The sequence below is a fragment of the Abrus precatorius genome, unplaced genomic scaffold, assembly GCF_003935025.1.
Source record: "Abrus precatorius isolate BTA unplaced genomic scaffold, Abrus_2018 Scaffold7, whole genome shotgun sequence".
NCBI lineage: Eukaryota > Viridiplantae > Streptophyta > Magnoliopsida > Fabales > Fabaceae > Abrus > Abrus precatorius.
Genome location: NW_020874417.1, coordinates 26,564,063 through 26,573,740, shown reverse-complemented (window position 1 = coordinate 26,573,740; position 9,678 = coordinate 26,564,063). Strand labels below are relative to the sequence as shown.

Sequence of the window (9,678 nt, the reverse complement as noted above, 5' to 3'; positions counted from 1 at the left end):
ATTTGTCTGGAATTTCCTGCACAATTATTCAAATAATCAAAATTGCAAAATATATTCATAAAAATTAGTGTAAATAAGATAAAAATTAAGAAAGCTATAATATTTGACTTAAATGAGATTTTTATATTATTTATAATTTCTAAGTCTATTTTTCTATTAAAAATCTATAAAAAGCCAAACAAAATATTTATAAATTGTGGATTCATCAAAAATCATTTTGTAACTATATATTTAGAGAGCGGTTCTCTATTAATTACTCTCATATCTATACTTTTGAGAGCGGTTAATAGAGAACCGCTTTTAGATCTATACTTTTAAGAGGGGTTCTTTGTTAATCGCTTGATGATGCGTTTTCATGTTTTGTTTAAAAGATTTGTCGCAAATCCTTATCAAAATTTAAACAAATTAATGTAGTACTAGGGTTACCCTGATTGTCTCCTATGAACATTAGCTATTAATCTTCATTAAACATGTTGAAGGCATTAATTGAACAAGCAATTAAAATGGGGGGTTTTGTGGTTTCAAATCAATATAAGGAGCAGCAAGCAAACAAGTTTAATTAATTCAAACAATAGAAAACAACAATCCTTAGTTCATCCACATAGATTCTATCCTCATTCCACTCAAGATTTAACATTCATCCTCTCTTCCATGAATTATGTTAATTTAATAAGCGAAAATCAACCTTATGGTCCCAACGAAATTACTTAATTTGTTAGGCTCTAATCCCTCATCCCAAGATTACGCAACCTTAGAATTAAACCTAGGATTAAGCAATCCCTAGTTTAGAATCTCCTTAAAATGAATTAGGGTTAATTAAGCAACGTCCCCCTTGTTCACCATTAATTCAATTCAAGAGGCAAGGAAGAAGTAATTTATGAAAAGAAATGAGTTATATTATCATTAAAATCAAGGAACTCAAGAATCCATGTGAACTCACTAAAGATTACACAAAATTTAGCCCTCCATGGAAATGGGGGTCAAAAACACAGTTTAGAAATGCAGAAAACTCATTGGCATTAATGTAAAAGCAAGAGAAATGAGAAACCAAACCCTAGGTTGGACCCTTGGCTATCACCCAAGGTTACCCTAAGCTCTGGAAAATGTCCTAATTTAGTAAAGAAGAGAAAATGTACGAAAAATGTAAGAGCTCTCTACCTTAATTTGGCAAAAATCTATTTATACTAAGGTTGGCGCCCTCCAAAGTGATTACTTTCATTCTTTCATAGTAAGCACGTACAACATCAGTTGGTTTTACCTTTCTGTAGTGTCCACTATCAACTTTGATAGTAAACACGCGCAACACTGGTACAATTTGGGCTCTTTGGAGTGACTACTATGAATTTTGATAGTAGCTACGCGTAACACCTTCAATTCTGCACACTCTGGAGTGACTATTATGAACTTTCAAGTAGCCACGCGCAGGTTTAGTGAATTTTGGGCTGCTATAGTCGTCACTTTTAGCTTTGAAAGTGATCACTTTGGTCCCTTTGCTGAAAGTAGCTTGCTGTAGTGGTTACTATCAATCTTGAAAGTAGTTACTTTCACTTTAAATTCATCAAAATCCAATAGTTCTTCAAAATAAGCTTGGAGATTCCTGCCACATTATTTAAATGATCAAAACATGTAAAATAAACTATCTAAATCAATGTAAATTAACCAAAAACTAAGGAATCTATATTGTTTAGCCTAATTGGAATATTCATCTTATTTACACTATCTAAGTCTATTCTTTTCTATAAAAAGTAATAAATGATGTATAAAAATGTAGTAAAATGTGGATTTATCACCGCTCTCAGAACTATACTTCTGAGAGCGATTCTCTATTAATCGCTCTCTAAAATCACACGCGGTTAATAAAGAACCGCTCTCTAATCTCATTCTTGGAGAGAGGTTAATAAAGAATTACTCTCTAATGTTATTAAAATCATTTATAAATGAAACACGCTCAGACGCATTTTTTCTTCTTAACTAATGAAGCTGGTCTCTTTTACTATAAGTTTCTTCTCTACTCTTTTATGTTCTCTTCATCTTCTTTGTTAGTCTGCTATCTTCATCTTCTCTCGCTAACAAATTGGTTTTTTTTCATATCTATAAGTACCTCTTCATTCTCTGCTAGTCTTCTCTCTTCATCTTCTCTACACTAACAAATTGATTTTTTTCACATTTGTTGGTACTTCTTCATTTTCTCTTTTTTTTTTCTCTTTATTAATGTTAAAAATTATTCTATTAATTTGTTCTCTTTTTTCTCTGCTTACTTGTGTTTGGTTCATGTAGATATGGACTACTTGGTTAACACCAAATGTATAAACTCAAGATTCAATTTTGATTTGTGATAAAAATGAAGAAAACTTACAAAAAAATCAATTCTAAATTTTGATTTAAATGTAATAATAAAATAATTTTATTTTGCAACAAAAAATAAAAAAGAAATCAATTTCAAATTTTAAATTCGCGATCTACATCTATACTTTAGAGAGCGGTTTCACACCGCTCTCTAATCTTACATCTATACTTTGGAGAGTGGTTCCACATGGAACTGCTCTTAAATCTTAACATTTGAGACCAGTTGTTTAACCGTTTTTTTAAATATAACACATTAAATAGCGCAAAATTTTAGAACAGTTTTAAATGCTCTCTAATTCAAAATAGAACCGCTCTCAGATTTCTGTTCTAGTGTAGTGATTAATAATTATGTTAATGTAAGTTAAATATTTTATTAAAATCTTAAATTATTTTTACGTATTTAGATATAAACTCACCTGTTATCATAGAAATAAATATAATAAAAATAAAATAGAATCTTAAATATTTATAAAAAAAATAACTTTTTTTAACTATATAGTTAATTAAAACTTACAAAAATCTTAAATAATAAATTATATTATTAATTTTATGTAATTCATGATGTATATTTTATAGATGCATTTATTTATTATTTATTAATTCTTATAAAGGGGGTATTGGTATCTCCCTGTGTGTCGAAATTACATTTTATTAATTATTAAATAAATTTTTAAAATAAAAAAGTAATTAAACAATTAAAAAAATAAGAGAATTAAATAAAAGCAACTAAAATTAAAAGATGAAAATCGCATATAGATGTGTGGATATAAGAAGTGCATTTAAGTCAAATTTTGTTTAGCTAAAATAAGGAGAATACATTTTGTTGTGGATACGAGTCTAAATTACTATATGTGTGAATATGATTTTGAATATGTTTTTAAGTGTGTATATCTTTAGATAGGGTATGACATAGCTAGGTAGTATCATTGTCATCCTCCCTTTTTTCAATTTTGTCTTGCCTCTTCTCTTTTTCTAATTCTGAATATTTAGATCTGAGTTCACAGGTTGTTATATGCCCTTTGTTAACATTAAAAATATTTTAGGGTATGTTTCTTTGAAATTTTGCATTTTTTAAAAAAGAGTTTACTTTTTTCAAAAATTAAAATTAGCAAACTTTTTTTAAAAATTGCAAACAAACATGCTCTTAATATCTCATTTTTAAGATTTTAGTTTTTTCACATGGCATAATATTTTTTTCAATCAGCATAACACACATAAATTTAAAATTTTCAGAAAAGGGGGAATCATATTTGATTAGAGACAAAAACCAAAATCATTATTTTTTTTAAAATCCATCATTAATTTCTTCGGTATTAAAAATCCATTTTTTTAGGAAGAAGAATTCTAAAGAAATAAAAAAAAAACTCTATGAAAAATTAGATAACTTAATTAACTGAGTTGTTAATATTTTCTATTTGAACTTGCTTGTCTTTTAAGAAAAAAAAAACTATAATTCAGGACCCAAAGATGCATAAGAAATTAAGCGTTTTATAGCGTCTCACTAGCGAAGCATAAAATACATGCAGAAGAACAAATAGAGCAGATAAATAGGGATCACACCAGTTAAGAAATAACAAAACAATTTTGATACAGATAATTATGTTGGCCAAAGTTTGATTACTAATTATATATATAAAAAATTATTAAAAGAGATAATTTTTTAATAATAATAAAATATTAGTCTCGATGATACACACAATGTATATAGAAATAAGCGCCGTTTTTTAATTATATTAAAGTTGCCATTCAAGACCGTTTTATTTATTTATTTATTTATTTCAATTATAGATATGAAAGATTGCAATTTCTTTTACTATGAATTAAAATATCATCTTCCGTTAAATTTATCCTACCAATTAATAAATATCGTGGACCGTTGAATGTTATAATCTATATTTTAAGTCTTCATCCGATGTTATTATTTTTCTATATTTGTTGAGAATCGTCAACCATCTTAGGCAGATGATGGAGTAACGTAGACCAAACCAATACATAAGCATTTTCTGTACAACAAAAGATTGAATAGTTAATTCGTTAAGATCAATAACCCTCCGTTGAGCTAAACACACATGTTTGGAAATTTGTAATAGAGTTGTTTTGTAACATTACTTTGAGCTCCAATTATGCTAATTTCAACCAAAAATGAAATAAAGTGAATTTTATGTTAGATTAAACCATGATTGGTCAACTAAATTGACTATCGCCAAATGAATGAAGAATTTTGATGTTTTATGAGCTGATAGGAAAGTAGTAAAACACTAAAATCTTAATTGTTTTATATTGATTTTTTGTTGTTCTTAAACTGAATGAACCAAATATTCGTGCACATTGACGAAAATGAATGACTGAATTTGTAAGAGAAAAATTATTTTTGAGCAACCTAAGGATAGCTAATCTCCTTTACTTTTTAGATATATTTTTGGGATATATATATATATAATAAAATATGATGTTTTTAGAAAATTACAGAAATATGAGGTGTAAAAATAAACAATACAATTTTTTAGTGTAAATATACAAATTTAGAAATAAAAAATTAAAAAAATGATAAAGTATTAAAAATTGTTAATGACAATTTTTTTAAAATATATTTAGAAATTAAAAAAAATCAAAAGTCGCATATAATAATTTTTAAAATAATAATTAAATATTAAAAAAAGTATAAAAAAAACACTCGAAAGTCTATGATAATTTTTATAAAAAAACTATATTTCTATAATTTTATAAAAAAAATCATATTTTATAATTTAAGAAAATCATAAAATAAAGAGCCCTTAAAAATACAATATTACACGATGTGTTGATTTTAAATTTTAAATTTAAATATATGGAACAGTTTGTGATACTGTATTACTTTTGTCTTACCTTTCTGTTGTCATCTGTTGATGATTAAGAATAGTACTGTCAAAAAAAAAAATTTTCCTTTTATTTTTATGTATGTGTAAGACTTGACAATAAATAGATTAAATAAGTGTATAAATATTTTCTCTTAAACATTTCCTCTAGTTTGTAAAAGATATTCTGACTGAGCGTGCCTGTGTGTGTATTTTTTTTTTCCTACAGTATCTTGAAATTAAAATTATATATTAAATTAAAACAACTCTGTATTTGTTGATCTGTGTTTAGTGGTGCTTGGATGTGTTTTTTTTTTTTTTCACATTTTATTAACCCTTTTTAGTTATAATTACTATTTGATTTTCATTGTAATGTGTTGGAAATATAAAAATAAACTGTATGATCATTTTCAAAATTGACATATAAATACAAGCATTGACTTTTGTTATAATAATTTCAAAAGTTATATTTAAGATAAGTTTTAATTACTTAATAATATAAAAAATATTACACTAATATTATATCTAAATTAAAATTTTGTTATTTTAAAAATCCTTTTTCTTTTTTATGAATATTTTATATAGAAAGTCCTTTTAACATAACTATTTTACGAAATACCATCAAGAATGGGTTATGTGGTTCTTTTTCGGGTCACAGAATTATGTCTTGCTAGTCTCTCAACTAGGCTAAGGTATTTAGGTCTAAGTTTGCACGCCAGATTGTTTAGTCCATATCTTAAGGGGATTAAGACTATATAATAATACAAGGTTCATTCAGATATGAACTTTTTAGCTGAATTTATTTAAATTACGGATTAAATAAGTTAGATTCGCGAATTGATGAGTTGGTCCACGAGTTACTTTTATCAATATATATAATTATAATGAATCAACTATTCATTCAACCATACTTAATAGTAAATAATAAGAAGAAAAAAAATTATACGTTCATTACGAAGTCAATTCAAATATAAGAACTTTGATTAATTGGTATGATACAAGTACGTACATATATATAAAATAAATCTAAGAGCAGCCCCATTTATATATGATATATCCAACGCAGCCTCATTTACATAAGAAAGAGAAAAAGTGGATACAGAAATATTCTTTTGCAAGGGATCAAATCAATAGGTTAGCTGTTAGTGATAAGGCATTTTGAGTAGTTCAGAATATCTTTGGTCTAAAATATCATGCAGCCTGGTTCAAAATTAATAAAAAAGAAAAGGGTTTAGTCAGTGAGCTCTTTGTCAATTAGAGGGCTCTAAAACACTATATAAGGCAAACCAATGCTGCTTATGGAAACAAAGCAAAAGAGTTTAAACAAATATTGATTACAGTAGTTATGGATTCAACGAATAGCCAAAAAGAGATGGAGCTGTTTGAAGGCCAAGCTCTTCTATACATGCAGACATTTGGCTACTTAAGAACTATGTGTCTTGAGTGGGTTATCCAACTAGGTATACCCGACGTAATAAACAATCATGGGAAACCCATTACTCTTCCCGAATTGGTGTCAATTCTGGAAATTCCACCGGCTAAAGCTAGTTATGTGCATCGGTTCATGCGGTTTTTGGCACACAATGGAATCTTTGCTATCCATGAAAGCCAAGAAAATCATGAATTAGCATATGGTCTAACCATTGCATCAAAGCTACTTGTGAAAAGCAGTGACCATTGTTTATCTCCAATGGTTTTAGCATTCACTGATCCCCTTCTGCTGAATAAATACCATCAGTTAGGGGAATGGATACGTGGGGATGACCCCACAATATTTGAGACAGCCTTTGGAACAAGCTTTTGGGAACTTCTTGAGAAAAAGCCTGCATATATGGGTCTTTTTAATAGTGCAATGGCAAGTGATTCCCAAATGGTTGACTTGGCATTGAAAAATTGTAGTTCAGTGTTTGAAGGGCTAGATTCCATCGTGGATGTAGGCGGTGGAACTGGAACCACAGCCAGAATTATTTCTGAGGCATTTCCTAAGTTGAAGTGTGTTGTGTTTGACCTTCCTCAGGTTGTGGTGAACTTGTCTGGAACCAATAATTTGAGTTTTGTTGGCGGTGACATGTTCCAATCTATCCCTCAAGCGGATGCAATTCTACTCAAGGTACACACATCTGTACACATCTAAAGTTTTTAATTATCTCATTTAAACACAACCAGAAGAGAATTAAAAATCCTTAATTGGTTTTGTATTATTTTCTTCTCTGTTGCAGTGGATTTTACATGATTGGACCGATGAAAATTGCATAAAGATCTTGAAAAAATGTAAAGATTGTATTTCAAGCAAAGGCAAAGGAGGAAAAGTAATTATCATAGATACAATAATAAATGAAAAGTCAGATGAGCAAGACATGACTCAAACAAAGCTCAGCATGGATATAATTATGTTGACTATTAATGGAAGAGAGAGAACTGAAAAAGAATGGAAACAACTCTTCATCGAATCAGGATTCAATCACTACAAAATATTTCCCATCTTTGGTTTTAGATCTCTTATTGAGGTCTATCCTTAGGCATTGTGTTACGGGGTATATGACACATAACGTGTTATTAACATCCTAAGGTATTGTTATGATGCATTTAACAATTCTCTCTTGTTGTATGTAGAATAAAGTTGCGGTAGCACTGTCAACCGGTGGACCTCTGGTGCTCCTCACTACTACGTGATTAAATGGATTAATTAAATGTATTTTGTTTGAATTTCTCCTTCCTATTTGAAATAATTAAATTGAATAAAGTTGTAATAGATTTAATAGTTTTAGATGCGAATAAAGTGAATGAGTATTACAATGTTTGGGTGTCGCTTTACAGCTTTACTTTGTTTCTCATGTGAAAGACTATTGTGTATAATTGTTCTGAAATTTAATAATGAGTAAAAGTCTTAAAGAAATTTGAATAATTGTTGTTAAAATATACAAAAATTATAATTGAAGCAAAATGAAACTTAAAGAATAGCTTAACTTGATCTCTCATTTTAATTAACAAAATCACATAAAATTTTAATATGATGGTTGCAACTCAAAATTTAAAAATCTCTCAATCATTTTCAATACTCATTTAAAAAAATAACAAAAAAATGAGTGTTTAAAATCAAATTTTGATGAAAATAAAGACTAATCACACGGTAATCCACATTTTAATATCTTATTTTAATTGACAAAATGATTCAAATTGTTTATATGTTGGTCATAGAAGATTTCTTCGATCAAATTTAACAATTATTAAAAAAAATTCAAATTTTGGTGAAATTTTTTAAAATTAACAATGTTATAATGAAAAGATTAACTTGAGACAAAATTAAAAATTAAAAAAATTAAAAAAAATTAAAAAATTTAATAAAAAAATTGAAATAAAAAATAATATTAGAGAATCAAAATACTATTTTTTCTTTATTATTAGTGTTATTATTGTTATACTTATTATTTGAGCTATTATTTTTAAATCAGTAAAACAATGACTTCACATTTGCAAATTAGCATTTTCGCTTATACCAAATTTTTTTTTGAAAAATAGAAGTAAAATAGATAAAACTCTTGTGGAATAAATTTGTTACAAAGTGAATAAGTAAGATGTTTTCATCCTGAATGTGTAAGGATTGATGCAGCATTTTTTATATACTTCATTGATATTGTTTTAATCAATCATAATAATATTAATAAAGAATAAAAAAATTGATTTATTATGGTTTAGCCATTGTTACTGTGACTTACATCAAGTCACTAATTACAATATAAGATTTAGCTAATGTATCTTGTACATTATAAGGCCTTGATTATACTAATTTTTTGAAGATTAACATTCTTGATCACTAAGTTAAAATTTTTCACTCTCATCTTTAAAATTAAAAAGAATGTCTTACCTTCTCTAGACATAAATAGATGTCTATTCTTTTATAATGGTATAATATTTTAGAAAATTACGTTTTTTATAAAGTATACATAACCTATTTGAAGATCAATTAAGTAGAAAACTCAAGAAATAGTTTTCTTAAATATGACCTTTGTAACGCCTTATATTTCTTTCGTCAATATATAATAATTTTTATGAAAATTTAAATGTTAAAATAAATTTCTTTCGTAAACTCTCTAACGAGAAAGAAGTAATGAAATGATTTATGATTTATAAAGTAAAATTTCATTGATTCATAAATATTTTAGAAAACATGTACATATATTATATTACCTAGATTCACAATTTCTTTTTTCTTATCCGCACTCACCTCACCCTATGGCAGTTATCTGATGTCTCTATCTTGAGATCTTAAATATCTATGTAAATAATCGCTAGATGGCTCAATGCAATATGGATACAACGCATGCAATAGACAGACCCTTAACAAAGGTAATGGTCAGGAGTCAAGTAGAGAAACGAGTGTGTAGTCATGTGGTGCATTCGTCCACAATATTCTGTGCACAACCCCGAATGTCACTCATCACCCTGCATTTCTCCAAGATATCTATATCGTCTCCATCTTTCACACTCTAAATGTATC

At 27.6% G+C, this 9,678-nt stretch overlaps 1 protein-coding gene across 1 annotated transcript; it reads left to right on the top strand.

Annotated features, from left to right (window-relative positions):
* Window positions 1-6,525: 6,525 nt before the first annotated feature.
* LOC113872610 (isoflavone 7-O-methyltransferase-like) lies at window positions 6,526-7,699 on the top strand. Its single transcript, XM_027510297.1, has 2 exons — window positions 6,526-7,290; window positions 7,400-7,699. Exons 1-2 carry the CDS (start codon window positions 6,526-6,528, stop codon window positions 7,697-7,699), a joined length of 1,065 nt encoding a protein of 354 aa, XP_027366098.1.
* The last annotated feature ends 1,979 nt before the right edge of the window (window positions 7,700-9,678 follow it).